We start from the raw sequence: 19,626 nt of genomic DNA, 5'->3' as shown, positions 1-19,626 counted from the left end.
GATTTACATTCTGCCTTTCATTGATGAGTTCAAGTAATATATTGTATTATTCCCCCCCCCCCCCGAATCAAAAGCAGCCCTCAGAATTAGACTGTGCTCTGAGCGACTAGCCCAAAATCACAGAGTGAATTTCTGTTCCTGAGGATGGATTCAAATTTGGCCCTCCTCACTCCTAGCTCAATTCTTTAATTAGTATATCACACAAATTCTCTTTTTTTCTCCACTCCGTTCCAATTTTGTTACTATAGGAAATCCTTGACTTACCAGTTTGTTTAGTGACTGTTCGAAGTTAGAACGGCACTGAAAAAAGGGACCGATGACTGTTTTTCACCATTGAAAAACATCCTCATGGTCACATGATCAAAATTCAGGCATTAAGTGTATTTATGACGGTTGCCATGTCCCGGAGTCATGTAATTCCCTTTTGTGATTTTCTGACAAGCAAAGTCAATGTGGAAGACAGAATCACTTAACGACTGTGCTACTAACTGGAGTGATTCATATAACAACTGTGGCAAGAAAGGGGGTCAAATTCAATTTATTGTCTCATTTAGCAACATAAATTTGGGGCTCAATTGTGGTCATAAACTCAGGGCATTCTGTACTAATTACCATTGTGGCGACTCTTATTACACATGGGGGCAATCATTCCATTGGCTACTTCCAGGTGCTGCCAGCCACATGGTAATTGAATTGCACTGAACTCCTCAGTCACTCAGCCAACTGTTTCAGCTTCTTCATTTATTAATTGTTCCCTCATACTTCCCTCTGCATCTGTGGCCTATCAGTTGAGCTGATTTTTTAAACCTGGGTAGAATGCTCTTTGGAAAGAATGCTAAACTTGCATTCAAGACTAGCTCTGCTGCCATGTCACAGGCATGAAGAAGGCCTTGTGAGCAAGAGCATCAAGAATCCCCCTCCTCCTCTTTGGTGCCTGGTAATGGCAATCCTAACCCACACAATTTATGCCAGCAGTTTTTTAGTGACTCAAGGACTGATGGGAAGCATTTTAACTCAGCTGCCTACGTGAGTCCAAATGTTATTAAAGATACTTGGATGTGCTTCTGTTAAGAGATTTAAATTTAACCGCTGGAGCAGTGGGGTTGTGTCGTGAACCAGAACACATGGTTGTGGTTGACTGATGGGAGAGGGCTGGTTCCTGCATGAGGCAAACTGCACTGTGATTGGTTGCTGTGGGTGTGGAGGGGGAGTTTCCCTTTTGTCCTGCCTTTTTTCTTCTGTATGCACCCTGTGATTTATCTCATGATATTCCTGCCGTGAAATGATTTACTAGATAATGCTCCTATTTGCCCTACTGTTTAGTTTGTTATAAATATAGATATACATGCATATTTATTTATATAAAACTACAAGTTCATGTCAGTGTCTCTGACTCCATTTGGACACCTGCTGCGCCATCCCCTAACAGCTTCCTTCACGCAGGTCTAACAGCCACACTTGATAAGGAACAGGAATTCATTTTAAGATTTTTAATATTTTAAAGAAATGGCTTGAGGAACATATCAAACTAGGATCATAGTCTATGTTATTTTCATTATGAAACTGGATGGAAGCAGGTGGGTTTATAGGTATCAATATTGTCAATTTTGGCAGAGTGACTATTATGAAATAAATCCAGGAGCAAAACAGAGCACATAGCACACTGAGCCTTTAGACAATTAATAGTGGTTTATATATATAGACACACGTGGTAGATAAAATCCCTTACCACTCAGCTATGGACATAAGAGAGAAATGAGATACACGATGAGAGATGCCCTCTAATGGTGACGGACACACACACACACGCCACCTTACATCATCTCCATTGCGTGACGGACACACACACACACGCCACCTTACATCATCTTAGTGGTTAAGATGCTGAGCTTGTCAATCAGAAAGGTCGGCAGTTCGAATCCCTAGCACCGTGTAACTGAGTGAGCTCCCATTATATGTTCCAGCTTCTGCCAACCTAGCAGTTCGAAAGCATGTAAAAAATGCAAGTAGAAAAATAGGAACCATCTTTGATGGGAAGGTAACAGCATTCTGTGCGCCTTCGGAGTTTAGTCATGCCAACCATGTGACCATGGAGACATCTTTGGACAGCGCTGGCTCTTCTGCTTTGAAACGGAGATGAGTACTATCCCCCCTAGAGTTGAGAACAACTGGCACATACATGCGAGGGGAACTTTTACCTTTACCTATGACATATGTATGTTGTTGTATTTTTATACAAACAGGATCTTCGCAAAAGTTGGAGGAACACTAATTCCTTTTCTTCTGTAGCATTAGAATGAAATACAACTCCATCCTCAATTATTTCTTCCTTATACACAAGGGATTTTATCATTTTGAGTAATGAACATCATATTTAGGTGTACCTTAAATCTTTGATTTTCATAAATATCATTCTCTATGACTTACCAATAATAGAGCCCCATGCAATAATTATAGCCAGGTTCCAAAGGTGTTCGAATTGATTTTTTTTTGGCTAGTTCGAAAAAGGGTGTCGCTTCATCAAGTTTACCACTTCTTCTCAGCAAATCTATCAAGCTCTCCATAACTGAAAAGTTATCTAAATCACAAGTTTATACTTTTAGCAAAAATATATTTTTTCAACACTTTTCACAGTTAAATTCTTGGTAACATAGATACATCACAAAGGAATTATTTAGCTTGATAACCTTTTAATTTGTTTTGTAACCTACTTCAGTAATCCCATTTAAGGTCTAAAAGAAACATATAAGTGCTTTTATTAAATTATAAATGCGTACCAGCGTTTTTCTCCAAAACATTCCGGTAAAGACTTATGGCTTGCTCATATTTCTCTTTTCTAAACATAAGGTTTGCCAACATCTAACAAAAGAAAAAAAAATTAAATATTTCAACAGAAAGCAAGACCTTAAACTGTCTACCGTGGACCAAACCCCCATTCCTAAGAGGTGCCTAGGGGTGTGTGCACCAGTATGCCTTCTGTCCCTATCCTACTGTCCCCATTTATTTATTTATTTCCCTTGTTCATGTCCATGTTTATACTTATACCTGTGATCTTGTTCATGTTGGACAAACCAAATAAATAAATAAAATAAATAAATAAACTTCCATATGGGAAAGTTTTCAGACTGTTCCACTATGAATATCTTTCTTTTTGTTTGTTTGTTTGAATTAATTATATACTCCTGTTTCTATTCTAAGCCAGATTCTGATCTGCAAGCAGATTCTGGGAACTCTGTCTACTGCAGTAGCTCCCAACATGTCCCATAGGGGGCCAATTTGATTTTTAATGGGAGCAATTTGAACCTTGTTTAAACCAAGTTAATGGCCTTTTAGGCTTCTTCCACGTGAGTAGAGTTCACTTTTTGAGTAAAGTAAGAATTATATGTCACAAGTGGAGCATGAGGATTTTAAAGATGCTTAGGTGGGGCATGGCCAACCACTGATCTACTGCTTCAGTTTCTGGCAGCTTGGCAACCCATTCATAAGCCTCTTCTGACTCTCCAGGGAATGTTCATATTAAGTAGCAAATGTCAACACAAAATCAAATATCTTTGAGACTTATAAATTAAAAACATTTTCTCCAAAATGAGCAAAATGAATGAGATTCTTCTAGTCTGAGACAGGAAATATTAAATTTGTGTGAACTGTATTCTGTGTCATCACATCATTAAGACAATGTTGTTCTGGGCTGAAGCAAATGCTCCCTTTATCATATCTGTGAAGATTCTCAGTCATCCAGGTCATAGTTGTCTCAAAAGTGCTTTTTCCCCCTTCAAAGGGCAACTGGACTGTTTTTTTTTCTTTGAGGAGGAAGAAGAAAATGTTTCGCTTCTCATCCAAGAAGCTTCATCAGTTGTGACAGCAGGGGGATGGAAGTTTTCTTCTGTCAACATCAGAACTGATGAAGCTTCTTGGAAGAAAAGCGAAATGTTCTCTTCTTCTTTCTCAAAGAAAAAAACAGTCTAATTGCCTTTTGAAGAAAAAAAAGCATCTTTGGGGCTCCCTTTATCACATCTCTTCGTGTGAGCAACTGCTTCCAAACAACTGTTTTTTTTAAAGTAATGTCATTTAATATTTGATAAAGATTCAGATTCAACTGAATTTTCATTTGAAAGCTTTTCAAACCTTTTTTCAGAAGAGTCACCCAGTGAAGAGCTGTGGTGGGCTATCGAGATAAAGAAAACCACAACAAAGCTTCATTTTTTTATAGCTGAGTATATGAGAAGGCAACCAAACTGCATACCATTGTTCCAATTTCACTGCACTCCTCGTCTTGCAGCAGGAGAGAACAATAATGTTCACACTGGTCTGTGTCTCCTAGTATCAAATACAGTTCAGCTAATTCCAATATTATCTGCAAATAAAATGGAAATAACATTTATTCAGCAATAAATTGATATAGAAGAAGGGAATGATAATCATAATAGTTCTCGAGTTATTTAGTTCATTTAGTGACCGATCAAATTTACAACTGCACTGAAAAAGTGACTTATGGCCATTTTTCACAGTATCTCCATGATCAAAATTCAAATGCTTGGCAACTGACTCATATTTATGACAATTACAATATCCTGGGTCACGTGAACACATTTTGTGATCTTCTGAATCTGACAAGCAGAATCAACGGGGAAGCCAGATTCACTTAACAACTGTGTTACCAACTTAACAACTGCAGTGATTCACTTAATAACTGTGGCAAAAAAAAAGTCTTAAAATGAGGCAAAACTCATTTTGCTAAATGTTTCATTTAGCAACTGAAATTTTGGACTCAATTGTGGTCATATAGAGGGCTATCTCTATATCAGATATCTCTAACCTTCTCTCTATGGTTGGACTAAAGAGACTATAGTTAACTATGCTTTTAGGTGAGTCGCTTTTCAATTCCATCCTGGACCCCACATTTTGTGCTAAAAAAAGAAATATTCAAATCTAAAAGCAAAAATTCATTTCTAAGCTTTGCCTGAAGTAGGCCAGCAATTTGACCTGCATCGCTGTAACGGTGCTTTGGCTCCTCGTAATTCATACTTGGAAGTTTTTTGTTACCATCCAGTTCAATCTGTCTTGGCATCGTTAAAATAAAATACACTACATTCACTCACATGGTTTGCCTCTTTTCTAATAATAGTACTGTAGTCATGCCGTTTGCCACTTACTTCAAATGGGTAATTTTTTTATCCCCACAACAAAGCAAAACAAATTTATATTAAATGATGTGAAATACATATTGCTGCTTAAGAATGTAAAAATGCTTTATTGAATCTGTCCCAGCATTTTTTTGCAAGAAGTCCCAGAACTGGACAGTTTAAATGCTTTGCCTTTGAAGTGGAGAGTTGGTTACCTTATTATCAGTTGGCACGGAGGCCAGGGCCTCTGAGTAGTACTTCACAGCTTTTTCATATTCCTTTTCAGATCGATGGAACTTGGCAAACTGCACACAGATTGTTAGTAGCATTTGTTTTTGAGGAGGGATCAACTCAGGCTGCTCCACACGAACTCTCTTTAATATCCTTTGTTGGGTGTCATAAGCCTTCAACAGGACAAACGTATAAAATTAGGGCAATTGGGGCTACATATAAACTAGCACCTGATGAACACCTAATTAGTGACGATCTTTAGATTTATCTTCCTATTTTCCTTTGAGGATCTTAAAGCAGCATATTGTTTTCTCCCCGTACTGTTTTATCATAAGGTTAGGCTGAAAATTAACAATTGCTTTAAAGTCTGCTATTGTAGTTTGGTTATTGGACTGAAATCAAGGGACAAGTTGAGCCAGTCACTTTAGTAGAATCTACTTCAAAGAACAGATGACAGTTCTGCCTGGCAGGCTTTAACACTGTTCTGTGTTGTATGCCAGTTATGCCCTTTGCTGGACCAGAAGGCTCTGCTCTCAGCCCTTGGTCATCGCCTGGCTGCCCTTGAAGAAGTTGCAGCTGGTGCAAAAATGAGATGACATAGGCATTTATGAGTGACTCTTAATGTGTACGCATTTCTGCTCTGAGCTGCATTCACTGCCGGTATGCTTGTGGGTGGAGTTCAAGAAGCTGGCAGTCATCTATAAAGCTCTTCATGCCATGAAAGCAAAGATAAAGGTTCCCCTCGCACTTATATGTTAGTCGTCCCCGAATCTAGGGGGCAGAGCTCCATTTCAAAGCTGAAGAACCAGCGCTGTCCGAAGACGTCTCCATGGTCACGTGGCCAGCATGACTCAATACCAAAGGCGCATGGAACACTGTTACCTTCCCATCAAAAGTGGTTCCTATTTTTCTACTTGCATTTTTACATGCTTTCGAACTGCTAGGTAGGCAGAAGCTGGGACAAGTCACGGGAGCTCACTCCGTTATGCAGTGCTAGGGATTTGAACCACCAAACTGCCGACCTTTCTGATTGACAAGCTCAACATCTTAGTCACTGAGCCACCACGTCCCTTCATGCCATAGGCCTGGATTATTTGTGGCACCACCTCTCATCAATTGTTTCTATTTGTGATAGAAAAAGACATGTTACATTAAAGACCGGTAGTTAGTGGGATCCAGGATGAAAGCCTTTTCTATCTTAAAGCCTCTCTTAGAACGTCATTTCCCCACAGATCAAATTGGCCCTGAATCCCTGGGGGCCTCTTGAGACGCACTGAGGTTATATGTTATTTTTATTGTTGGTTCTAATTTTTAACTGTGTTAACAATCTAGAGTCACTGTGGTGAGATACAAGGCCACATGAATAAAACAAACAAATAAATAAACACCATACATGATCATTGTGGAGAGATAAAATTACAAGTCAAATGATAGTACAATGTACATAGTCTTGATGTCCTAATAAAAGTCTAAGACTAAGTCTAATGAGTATAACAGAATAACAGAATTGGAAGGGATCTTGGAGATCTTCTAGTCTAACCGCCTGCCCAGGCAGAAGACCCTATAACATTCCGAACAAATGGCTGCCTAATCCCAGAGGGAAGAAGGTCCAATCAAGATATTAGGGATTTTTTTTTCTATCTGTACATTTTGAACAAACCATTTCTCATTATGTCTCTTATTTTGCATGTATTTTGGCTTTGCTTTAGAGATCAGACTTCTTTCTTTGAAGTCTAGAACAGAAGATAAAAACCTTAAATGCTCTGATCAGTGATATTTCTTAGAAAAACGCTAAGGTGACAATATAAGAATTTCAATAAATCCACTATTTTCAAAGGAGACATGAAATATAGGTGCTTATTATGGCAAAACTATTGTTTCCTTCCACTGTTTCGATGTTGAGGGCTATTTTGTAAAGGCATGGCAGTTTACATCTGTTTCCTGTTTTGATAACTGTCAACCCTTCTGATGGTTGAGAACAAATTAAGAAAAATGAATATTGAACGCGTTGCTCTCAACTGGCTACCTTCTCTGTCTGAAAGAATAGGTTATAAATATCAAAAGCTTATTGTGATACAAAAGTTAGGTTGCTACTTGATTTCAAACCGTGGCTTATTTGAAAAACACAAGTATGTATTTTGTCTTGTATACTAGAATTTCCTTTGAAATAAGTCTTCTGATTTGTGGTTTATATATTGTTGACATTTTACCTTTGTCAGAGTTTCCAGAATAACCTCTCCTCTTTTAGTCGTCTCATAAATCTTTGCTAGTAATATTAAATTTTTCACATCCTTCATCATTGAAGGCACATCATCAACTGTAAGTTAAACAGAAATAATTGTTGATTTGTATATATATTTTAAACAATTAGATATAGAATTCTGCCATGCAGTTTTCCTCAGAAATTTCCTCAGATTAACAGAGTTGCAAGGGACCTTGGAGATTTTCTAATCCAACCCTTTGTTCTGGCAGGAAACCCTATACCATTTCAAACAAATGCTTGTCCAATTTCTTTTTTAAAATCTCCCAGTGTTAGAACACCCATAATTTCTGAAAGCAAGTCATTCCACTCTGTAATTGTTCTCAGTATCAAGAAATTTCTCCTTATTTATAGGTTGCTTCTCTCCTTGATTACTTTCCACCCATTGTTTCTTGTCCTGCCTTCAGGTGCTTTGGAGAATAGGTTAATCCCTTCCTCTTTGTGGCAGCCCCTCAAATATTGGAATACTGCTATCATGTCATAGTCCTTATTTTCACTAGACTAGAAATACCCAATTCCAGCATATTTTAGCTTCCAGCTCCCTAATCATCTTTGTTGCTCTTCTCTACACTGTTTCTAGTCTCAATTATATATGTTTTAACTATAGATAAGGCAGGGACGGTGCTATAAGATAAATAGTCATTTAAAAAATCCTCAATGGAGAAATGAGGTATTATATACAAATATTGTGGAATGTAGATGACAAGAGCATGTTTCTGCCTTATATCAAGATAAAAACTCCAGCTGAAGATTCCAAGAAAAGGAAAAAAAAATGTTACCTGGATCATGATCTAGTGCTTGGCTCAGAACTTTTTCAGCTTTGCCAAATTTTTTGAGTTTTAATAGGAGATCAGCAAGATCATGACACAAAAAGTCCTGTTCACTCATCTTGAGAGCAACTTCATAGTAATTAATAGCCTGAAACAATTTGATATATATTGATAATAGAGCCTCAACTATTGGCTATGAATAAAAAACGTGCTTTTATGAGACTGACATGTCTTAGAGACCTAAGGTGATAAATCTGCCGCTCTCAATAGACTGTATGATTTCACAGCTGAATTAAATCCCATTTGGAATGGTAACAAAATCTGGTTCATATATTTGTTGTTTTTACCCCATGCATTTAATTAATTAAATTATAATTAATTATAGCAGGCTTATACAGTTGCAATCATCAACTGATTCTGCTTGGCTTACAATCCTACCAAATATATTAAAAAATGTAAAAAATGTAACCAACAGGAAAAGAATCCTCAATCCAATGCAGAACCCACCCACCCCATGAATAAATAGCAAAATCAAATATTCTTATGCCAAAGATAATAAAATATTCATATTTCCTTCTAAGATTAGCTGAAATAATCAGGTTTTGCTAGTCTTCCTAAATCTCATTAATGTTGAGCAACTCATGTCTCCAAATTTATTTGGATTAGGAAGGCAATCCAAATAATGAGCTGTACCTCTGTCAATTTAATGAGCTAGAAAAGGAAGGAAACCAAACAAGGCTGGTTTTTTTCCAGCACAAAATTTGCTCTGGAAACTGAATGGCCTTAAAAGGCCATTGACTTGGAACCAAAGCGTTTTTATTTATTTATGAAAGAATATTAGGAAATACATGAGAAGTAATAAAGCAAAAGCTGGATACTTAATTTTGGTTTTGAAGGCCGTGTCTACCTTGTGCTAGCATTTTAAATAATGTATCTTTGCAATGCTGTCTGCATTTCCAATAATGAGTAAAAAGATTATGTTTTAGCTAAGTGAAGGCTTTGGATTAGAAATAACCGTGAGTTTATGTATCTGCTAAGTGTAGTAGAACTTTCCTGACAAATGCACATGGAATTTTGTGAGTTTTATTATGGGGTTTTTAATTAGAATGTCTAGTTTTATGTGAACATTCCAATTAACATAATAAAAACAATGGATGTACCTACATATTTTTCTTGCAGAGAGGGCTATTATGAAAACTCCTGCACTTCAAAATTTGCCACCACATCAGTGAGTCCTGTAAAACTAATAAGATTTTTTTTAAATGTCCTGGGCTACATAGCCTTTTGTATCTAATTCCACTTTTACCCAGTAGTTTACGAACTAAGCAGACTAATCCCATATCCTGATTTTGACTATGCACTTAAGTACAGATTCAGTTCATTGGGCAGATAAAAGAATGATAGGAGGCTGTATATTTCCTTGGCTTGGTTCTGAATGATGTTGAATAAAAATGAATAAATCTATTTCTGTACCTTGTTATATTGGTGAGTGTACACATAAGCCTGCCCAATTTTCCGTGCTACTGTTGCATCCAGGGGATTCTTCTTCTGAGCTGTTTCAAAGACTTCTAAAGCTTTTTCAGGCTAAAACAATGGAAGTAACATTGCAGTTATTTTTATATGTAACATTAATCATGATAGCTTTGAAATCTATCACTTTAAAGATAATTTTTCACTGTCCCACTTTCGTTTTCCAAACTCTGATACAGGGTTTAACGCCTTCTATTAATATACGGACAGTGGAAACCTAGCTCTATCTTGATTAATATAGCACAATGCTATCACTATTTCAATGATCAAGGAATACTATGCTATTCTCTGGTTAGTTGTCAAATTATCGTCCTTGCACGTAACCCCATTGCATAAGTCAGAACAGGAATCCAAGAACCAACAAAACATCCCCTTGCTACTAGCTTCCCTTCCCTTCCCTTTCCAAACAAACAAACAAACAAACAAACAAACAAACAAACAAGAAAGAATGGGAACTTAATTTTGCCTCCATCCCCCATGTACATTAACCATGTTTCTACTATAAACTTCACAGCAGTTCTCTATGGAAGCTAGCTAGCTAGCTGGATGATTGAAGGAGCTGTTGAGCAGATGGAGTCTAAAAGAGCAGAAATGATCTTGTGAGGACCTGTGGAAAAACCTTAAGGGAAGGGGGGGGGGGATTTGAAGGAATCCCTACTACAGAAAAAATCAGAAAAAGATTGCCTCCATAGGGGTGAAGAAGCATTGTGAAGTGTCGAAAATTTAAGAAGAAAAACATTATGAAGTTTGATAATTCTCAAATGCCTCACATATGGTTTTGATATCTTAAATGACAGGAGAAAAGATTATGCCTGTGCAAACCCTCTCAGATCGCTTCATCAATTTTTAGGCAGCCAATGCATAAGGGTTATCTGCCTTCGAAATCCTGATCTGTCAAACTGCTTGGAATAGTCAGAGGATTAATATTTATATATTTATTTTTATGCATACTCATGATGGATGGATGGATGGATGGATGGAGGGAGGGAAGCGGGGGTGGGGGGAGAGAATCAATAATAAATAATATTTTTCAACTAACCTCTTGAATATTCATGTAGGCATCACCCAAGAGAAGACTAGTATGAGGACTTGGCAGATTTTCACACAATTCACTAGGTAAAAGGATGGTATTAAAATTACAAGAAAAATAAAAAATATAGGGCATAATTTTAAGTTTTCACAAGCCAAAAATAAAAGATAACTTTTAGATTGGCACAGCTTAATTGTCTATCTCCCCAAATTGCTTTTTCCAAAAGGCAACTGAACTTTGTTTTTCTTTGTAATTGTTTCACTTCTCACCCCAAAAATAAGGCAGTCCAATTGCTTTTTGGAAAAAGCACCCTTAGGATAACTATGACCTGGATCAGGGGTATCAAACTCAAGGCCCGGGTGCCGGATCTGGCCCGTGATATGGTTAGATCCGGCCCATGGGGCTGGCCTGGAAAATGTAAAGGGCCGACCCGTGTCACTTTGGTCTGATCTACCCATGTTGCTTCGGGCCAGTCTACCCAATGCAAAGAGGAAGCATGTTAGCAGTTTGGGGAGTGGCGTCAAGCAGGCCACGCCCACCCAGTCAACCACATCCAGTGAGTGGCATCAAGCTGGCCATGCCCACCCGGTCAGCCCCCCCCCCAAGGTCAACCACAGCCTTGATGTGACCCTCAATGAAATTGAGTTTGACACCCCTGATCTGTATGATTGAGAATCTCCACAGGCATCTGCCTAGCTGCACTGCAATATGAATGAGTACATTATTAATGTCCAGCAAATAACTGTAATGCAAAAATACAATAAATACTTGTATAACCAATCATATTAGGGAATGGGAATGCACTCAGACATTCATAGAGAGGCATGAAGATTCTGTCATATCTGAGATAACACTTCTATTGTAAACATGGGGAGAAAGGGAAGCCCAAGTCTTCTCATTTTAAAAAGGAGTCTACCTCTCCCTGGCGAACTTTGTTCTTCTCTCTGAACCTTGTTTTTTAGAATACAACTCTATCCTAAAAAATTTCCATGTTGCATCAACTATATTGTCTAACATATCTCTAGAGAGCTAAGGGTTGGGAAAGTTGATCTGACCATTGTATGTATGTGTATTCAGATGCATACAGGCACACACCAGAAAATCTTGCTCACTTGCTGAGAGAAGGAAAGTTGAAGTACCATTCTCTGAAAAGAACTTCATTCAAATAGTGACTTAGCACCTTTGCATCCAAAAGCTCAATTAATTTCATAAGCAATCATGTTGCTGTTTCTTAAAGAAGGGGTGTCATCTGAGTTAGGGCATAACAAGAATCTGGAAATACAATACTTCTCAGCCTTCAGGCTAAAATCAGTATTATATTTTCAGACTGTATTATTCAGAACTGGTCATAATTTTCATGTTTGCTCTAATTTTTCATATTCTTCTCTACCCCTAAAGCAAAATATGAAAGTGAATGGTTGCAGAAAATAAAAGATAACATTAATTTGAGGTAAAAAAAATTACCAATAGCATCCAATATATAATCTCTTGTCTTTTCGGATCAGAAGGTATATCTGAGCCATCTTTTCCTTAACTTCAGTGTAATATGGCTGGTTGGGAGTGATATTCCTCAGCATTGTTAAAGCTAAATCAACTTCTCCTTTACTGAGAGCCAAATCCACATTAGCAACAGTGACACGGATTTCTTCAGAGGTCCCACTAAATTCATTGATGGCATCTTGCATTATCTTGGTAGCTTCATGCTGGAATGTAATAATGCATGTGAAAATAAAACTGCAAATCTTAATGATTATGTAATTATTACCAGTAAAATTATTAACATTTATTTAGCCTTTTTAGAAAGTTTAACAAATTTCGTATATGTACTCCAGTAATTTTATATAGCATCTAAAAAGAATACCAGTATATATTCATAACGCAGAAGGGATGCAGTGGTTCAGTGGCTAAGATGCTGTGCTTGTTGATCAGAAAGATCGGCAGTTCGAATCCCTAGCACCGCATAATGGAGTGAGCTCCCATTACTTGTCCCAGCTTCTGCCAGCCTAGCAGTTCAAAAGCATGTAAAAATGCAAGTAGAAAAATAGGAACCACCTTTGGTTCAGAAAGCATGTAAAACTGCAAGTAAAAAAAAAAGCCCCCTTTGGTGGGAAGGTAACAGTGTCCTGTGCACCTACGGCGTTTAGTCAGGCTGGCCACATGACCACAGAGACGTCTTTGGACAGCGCTGGCTCTTCGGCTGTGAAACTGAGATGAGATGACCGCCCCCTAGAGTTGGGAACTACTAGCATATATGCATGAAGGGGAAACCATAATGCAGATAGAGGCTGAGGCTAAAAAATGGTTGATACCAAAAATCAAATTGAAGAATTGAATGTAAGAGATTTTATTCCTTTTTATTATTCCCTTTTTTTTACAGCTACCCTTTCTTTATCACAATACAAAGCAGAAAACAAATTGTCAGCCTCACCTGACCAGATCAGAATATAAACTTTATAGAAAGGCTATAACTATTTCTGTTGAGAGTGCAAGTCTGATTGTGCTGTACCTCCTCCCACTTCTTATAATGCAGTTAATCAGGGTAGCATCTGCTTGAGCTGCTCCCAAATATTAATTTTTGGACCTAAAATATTATCAACAAGCTAAGTGATAGTTTTTGCATATAGATAATCCTTGTTTAACAACCACTCTCTAAGCAACCATTCAAACTTGTAATGGCATTGAATGAGTGGCAGTTATGACTAGTTTTTGAAGTTCCAACTGGTGCAGTGTTCCTGTGGTCACATGATCATAATTTGCCATCTTCCCTGCCAGTTTCCCATAAGCAAAGTCAATGGGGAAGCTGACAGGATGTCAGAAGTCATGATCACACGAGATCCTTGCTTAATAACCTATGCGGGCCATACTTAACACTGAGGCCTGTTGAGCTGCTATCACTGAGCCGCATGGTCACATGACACACGCTACATGACTGTATTAGTGATGGAAATTCTGGTTACTTTTGTTAATTGAGGACTGCCTGTCTTTCTCTACCCTAAATTTCTGGGCAGAGGGTCAGCTACTCAAACAGACACTTTGATTTATAGCTGCAGATGCATCACTATTCAAGGTTTCAAGAAGGTCATTTTTGACAACACAGAAATTAAAATATATTACTAATTATTCACGAAGGCATGGAATTCACTAGTTATATACTTCTCTAATTTCATTGTATTTGGTGATACGAGAAAGTAGTTAAAATATAATTGTACGGAACAACAACTCACAACAGATAAACAATTGTACAAAAAGCAGTGAGCACAACATATTAATCTAAAGTTAGCGTATGAGATCTCATTATGAATCTACCAAAATCTTGCAAGATTTGATAATCTCACAAGAGTTTGATCACTTTAAAGGACTATTTGTAACCGTTTCCTGAACCATAAACTATTTGAAACTGTTCCTGATTACTTTGGAGAAGCCAGCAAATGGTCTTAAATGATTAATCGATAATTATGACTTCACTGGACCATCCATAATATGCATTCAAGTAAATAGTAGTCTCATCTTGGCAAAGCTTGAGAGCTAGTACTGAGAAGATCCTGCTTTGTTCTCATCAAATATTAGCTACTTCTAACTGAATAGAAGAGCATAAAGATGAAGGTTATTGTTTGAATGACACATCAAATTAGTTAGTGGTGGTTTTTAACTGGGAGGAACATGAGAAACATGTTCCAATTTTTATACAGCTTAAATTAACAATGGCTCATAAATCAATAGGTCCAAATAATGCAATCTCTAATGCTTGGAACAAGTTCACTAAATAACACTCCCCACAGGTATTATAAAAACATCTGAATATTAATATCAATATTAGCCAGTTAATTTTTGATCTGGTTTAATTATTTTTGGTTGTCTAGATTGGCGCTTCTTAAATGTTTTTCTTTCAGGACTCCTTCCCACTTTTAATAATTATGGAGAACCTCCCAAAAACCTTTTAAAAAATATGGGTTATATTTACTGATATTTCTCACATTGAACATTAAAATTGATGCGTTCATAGAATATTTATTTATTTATTGAACCATTTAAAAATAATAAAATAAAGCCACTAAATATCAACTCTATTTTTTCATTAAACCCCTATTTTTAAACAAATAAATAATAATAATTAGAAGAGTGATACTCTTTTACATTTTTTCAAATATCTTCAATATCTGGCAAATAATTTTGATTTCTTACCAACTCCCCATTGAGTCGAAGAGCTTCAGCAAGTTCCAGGTAAATGGAGACCTGCTCACTCATTGTGACAAAGGGCCTCTGGCCTTTCTTAGCATCCCCTTTCATTTGAGGTATATTGATAAGCATTTTCAAAACTTTAATTGCTTCAGGATACTCCCCAGCTTTATTCAGTGCTCTAGCCTTGATGAAGTGGTACAGTGGAGAATCACGAAGCTAGAAAAAAATATATTAAAAATTGATACAAATAAAATACTAAATTTAAAATGCTTTAGAATAAGGGTGGGGAACTACGGCCCCTTTATCATTTGTGGATTTCAACTCCCAGAACCCCATTGTGATGCTGTATAAACACTAGTTTTATTAGGTTCTTTAAAATGATATCCAGTTTTATTTTGCAATTTTATATATGTAAAAATAAACTACTTAATTATACCATGCATAGGGCAAAGGACAATCTATAATTAATGCTGCTCTAATAAAAACACTGGAGGAAGAATTCTCAGCATGGAAACTTTGTATACTTAAGTGATGTTTCAACAGCACACAATGGATAGGGAAGGACTGAAATAGTATTTTAAATTACTATGAATCAAACATTTTTAAAAAGGGGTGGGTGGGAAACTGAAACTGGGATTTAATGACAATGTCAAATTTCATTGGCAAATGGGGTGTTGGTTCTTACCTGATACACCCCTTCTTTGGGCAGGTGGAGACAGCAGCCATGCATGGGTTAACTCAGCTAGTAACCAATAGGACTGAGTCTACTGATTTGACATCATAGCATCTGAAGAGAATCCTCCCGCTTCTTTGACGAAGGAGATAAGTAGACTGTGTGCTCTAACAGGTTGCTCTCGAGATTCACCTCCTCAGATTACCACGCTACTGCCTCTCTGCGATCTAGTGCCACAAAAAGAAAAAAGGGATGGGGATGGCTGCTGTCTCCACCTGCCCAGAGAAGGGGCATATCAGGTAAGAACCAACGCCCCATTCTCCAAAGTTGGTGGAGACAGCAGCCATACATGGGATGTACCAAAGCTAGGATTGTCCTAGGTATTGGGTATGTGACTGGCCTAGGAGACAGAGGAGGTAAGAACTTGTTGAAGCACTCGCCTTCCGAAAGCTGCATCTGCTGATGGGTATCTATCCACCCGGTAGTGGCAGATAAATGGAGTCGAAGTAGTCCAAGTGGCCGCTCTGCAGATTTCCTCTACCGAGGCTAGTGTAGTCCATGCCGCTGAAGTAGCCGTACTGCGCGTTGAATGCACCATGATGTTGGTCGGCGGAGTGAGGTGATGAGTTAGGTAAGCCCTAGAGATGGCAGATCTGATCTAATGCCCAACCATTGACGAAGAGGCTTTGATCCCCTTATTGGTGGGATGGAAAGAGACGAAAAGAGCCTCAGTGTGTCTGAAGTTGGCCGTCCTGGTAATATAGATCTTGAGGGCCTGACGGACATCCAGCGTATGCCACTTGCATTCGAGCCTATGAGTAGGGTTAGGACAGAAATTTGGAAGAGTCAAGTCTTGAGACTGATGGAAAGACGAATTTACCTTAGGAATAAAAGTGAGATCGAGGTGCAGGACCACTCGGTCTGGATGAAACACACACAGATCAGATCTGACAGAAAGGGCTGTTAATTCCGAAACCTGCCGCACCAATGTGACGGCAACCAGGAAGATAATTTTCAGCATAAGATGTTGTAATGAGGCCAATATGAGAGGCTCAAAATGTTCTGTGAGGAAGTCAAGGACCTTGGCAAGATCCCACGAGGGAAAGAGATGGGTGACCGGAGGACTCAGGTTAGAAGTGCTCCTGATGAAGCGACGGACATGGTGCAAGGAAAGAGGCTCCTCACGATGCAGAGAAAGAACCGGAGAGCTGCCACCTGCTGCCGTAAGGTGTTATGAGAAAGTCCCCTGTCAAGGCCATGCTGTAAGAACTCCAAAACGTAAGCTACCGAGGCTTGGAGGGCGACGACATCTCGAGAACTGCACCACATTGTGAATCTTTGCCACATTGATTTGTAGATTCTATTGCTGGATGGACAGTGTGACGCCTGAATAGTCCGGATTACTTTGTCGGAAAGGTTAGCTGCCTTCAAGTCTGCCTGATCAGCCTCCAGGCGGTTAGGTGGAGACAGTGGAGGTCGGGAATGGACCCCTGATGAAGGAGGGAGTTGATCATGGGAAGCCTCCATGGAGGGCTCACCGATTGATTGACCAGGTCCGCATACCAGGGTTGGCGCGGCAAATGAGGGGCGATTAGGATGTGTTCCGCCTCCTCCTCCAGCATTTTGTGAATCACCCTCTGTAGCAGGGGGAAGGGAGAGAAGGCATACAGGAGGCCGTGAGGCCACCTGCACCTTAAGGCATCTGTCCCTTCCGTGACTGATGTCGTGTAACGAGAAAGGTACCTGGGCAGCTGTTTGTTGGAGGTCATTGTGAACAGATCCAGCACTGGAGTCCCGTACCTTGTGGACAATTGCCTGAAGATGCGTCGATTCAGGCTCCATTTCGTAGGATGGATCATTGTGTGGCTCAGCCAATCTGCCTGGGTGTTGTCGGTGCCTGAGATGTGTTTGGCATGTAGAGATAGAAGATTGGCTTCTGCCCAGATCCCTGTGCGAAAGGCAGATTCCATGAGCGATACAGCCCTCATTGTTGTCCCCCCCCGGTGGTTGACATGCACCTTGGCTATCGTGTTGTTTGTTCGAATCAGCACGTGGGAGTTGCGAATTGATGATTGGAAGTGGAGGAGGGCCAGATGAATAGCCCTCAACTCCAGCCAATTCATACTGTAAGGTTGGCATCCAACTAGAGTCCTTGAGCCACCTGATCCTCCAGGTGAGCACCCCATCCCGTGACACTCACGTCCATCGTGACTACGAGTCGTGGAGGTTCCTTGAAGAGGGACCTCTGAGAGATGGCCGGGGAGACCCACCAGTCCAGAGATTGGATCACGTCTGGCGTCAGCCTAACTTTCACTAGGGAACAACTGCTGTTGGTCTTCTGGTACAGCAATAGAAACCACTGGAGGCGATGGCTGTGAAACTGTGCCCACGGGATGTTGGAGAAGCATGAGACCATTTCCCCCAACAGTTGGGACAGATGGAGCAGTGGAACCAGATGTTTCCTGCTCACTTCGTTGGCTAAGTCCCTTAGACTGACCTGACGCTCCAGAGACAGGAAGACCTGCCCCTGAGAAGAATCTATGAGGGCTCCCAGGTGGACCAGCTGGGGGGTGGGAACAAGGTTTATGGAGAAACCCTGTTCCCGCAGCACCCACATAGTGGCCTGGAGATCCCGGAGAGCCTGACTGTGCAACCTGGACAACAAAAGGATGTCTTCCAGGTAGAACAATATCCATATAGGTCTGGCTCGTAAGTGGGCTGCTACGACAGCAAGCAGTTTGTTGAATACCCTTGGGCTGAGGACAGTCCGAAGGGGAGAGCCCAATATTGGAAATGATTGCCTGCGTAAACAAACCTCAGGAACTGTCTGTGTTGTTTGTGAATGGGCACATGAAGATAGGCCTCTGTGAGGTCCACTGAGGTGAGGAGATTGTTTTTGCGCACACTCTCCAGAATGGACAGGAGAGAGTGCATTTTTTGAATCAAGACTTTGGCACAATAAAGAGACGAGAGAAAACCCCCGTCCCACCTGGCCTGGAGGCACAGGTTGAATTGCCCAAATGTGGAGCAGATGAAGGATAGTTTGTTCCACAAGGAGCCTCTTGTGTGGATTCCTGGAGATTGGACACGTGACAAAGTGGTTGGGAGGGCTGGAGCGCAGGTCCAAGAATAGGCTGAATCTGATGGTGGACCTGACCCACGTCATTGGTGATGTCGCCCCAACAATCCGTGAAGGCTGCTAGATGTCCTGTCACGTCCCTACGTGTCCCGGTCAAGCCTGTCAATCAAGCATGTTGCGATGTGATTGGACTAGGCGCGTTAGCATTCAGGCGGGAAATTGGAGCTTCCACATTGATGCTCAGGGTATTCATCCATTGCAGTCTAAATTAGAAGCCATAAAGAATGCCCCGGCTCCCACTAACAGAGCTGAACTACAAGCCTTTCTGAGCTTACTCAATTTTTACACTATTTTTTTACCCCATGCTTCCATAGCGGAACCTTTGCATAGGCTGCTTGACAGCTCTACGTCATGGAGATGGGACAGCCGCGAAGTGCATGCATTCGCGGCTGTCAATTCTCTCTTGGCATCTTCTGCAGTCGTAATGCAATATAATGAATCTTTGCCACTCATTTTAACCACTGATGCTTCTCCTTATGGTGTAGGGGCGGTTTTGAGCCATAGATGCCCAAATGGCAGCAAGGCTCCTATTGCTTATTTTTCCCGCTCCTTGTCCAAAGCAGAAAGAAATTATAGCCAATTGGACAAGGAGGCTTTGGCGGCCGTAGCAGAAATCAAACGATTCCACCACTGTTTATACAGCCGTTCATTCCTCCTACAAACAGACCATAAGCCCCTTCTAGGTGTTTTA

At 39.8% G+C, this 19,626-nt stretch overlaps 1 protein-coding gene across 2 annotated transcripts in view; it reads right to left on the bottom strand.

Moving 5' to 3' along the window:
- The window catches only part of TTC21A (tetratricopeptide repeat domain 21A), a 75,900-nt gene that overhangs the window by 21,706 nt on the left and 34,568 nt on the right, over window positions 1–19,626 (bottom strand). For both annotated transcript variants that reach the window (XM_081970197.1, XM_081970198.1), the window contains 10 exons: window positions 15,127–15,339; window positions 12,409–12,647; window positions 10,954–11,026; window positions 9,858–9,968; window positions 8,394–8,532; window positions 7,565–7,671; window positions 5,339–5,527; window positions 4,244–4,354; window positions 2,778–2,859; window positions 2,428–2,578 (listed from right to left, as the gene is read on the bottom strand). In XM_081970197.1, the coding sequence (XP_081826323.1) occupies window positions 2,428–2,578; window positions 2,778–2,859; window positions 4,244–4,354; window positions 5,339–5,527; window positions 7,565–7,671; window positions 8,394–8,532; window positions 9,858–9,968; window positions 10,954–11,026; window positions 12,409–12,647; window positions 15,127–15,339 (1,415 nt within the window). The remainder of the gene's footprint in view (window positions 1–2,427; window positions 2,579–2,777; window positions 2,860–4,243; window positions 4,355–5,338; window positions 5,528–7,564; window positions 7,672–8,393; window positions 8,533–9,857; window positions 9,969–10,953; window positions 11,027–12,408; window positions 12,648–15,126; window positions 15,340–19,626) is intronic.

This window comes from Natrix helvetica, assembly GCF_964273705.1.
Source record: "Natrix helvetica genome assembly, chromosome: Z".
Lineage (NCBI taxonomy): Eukaryota > Metazoa > Chordata > Lepidosauria > Squamata > Natricidae > Natrix > Natrix helvetica.
This window is presented reverse-complemented; position numbering and strand designations above follow the sequence as displayed.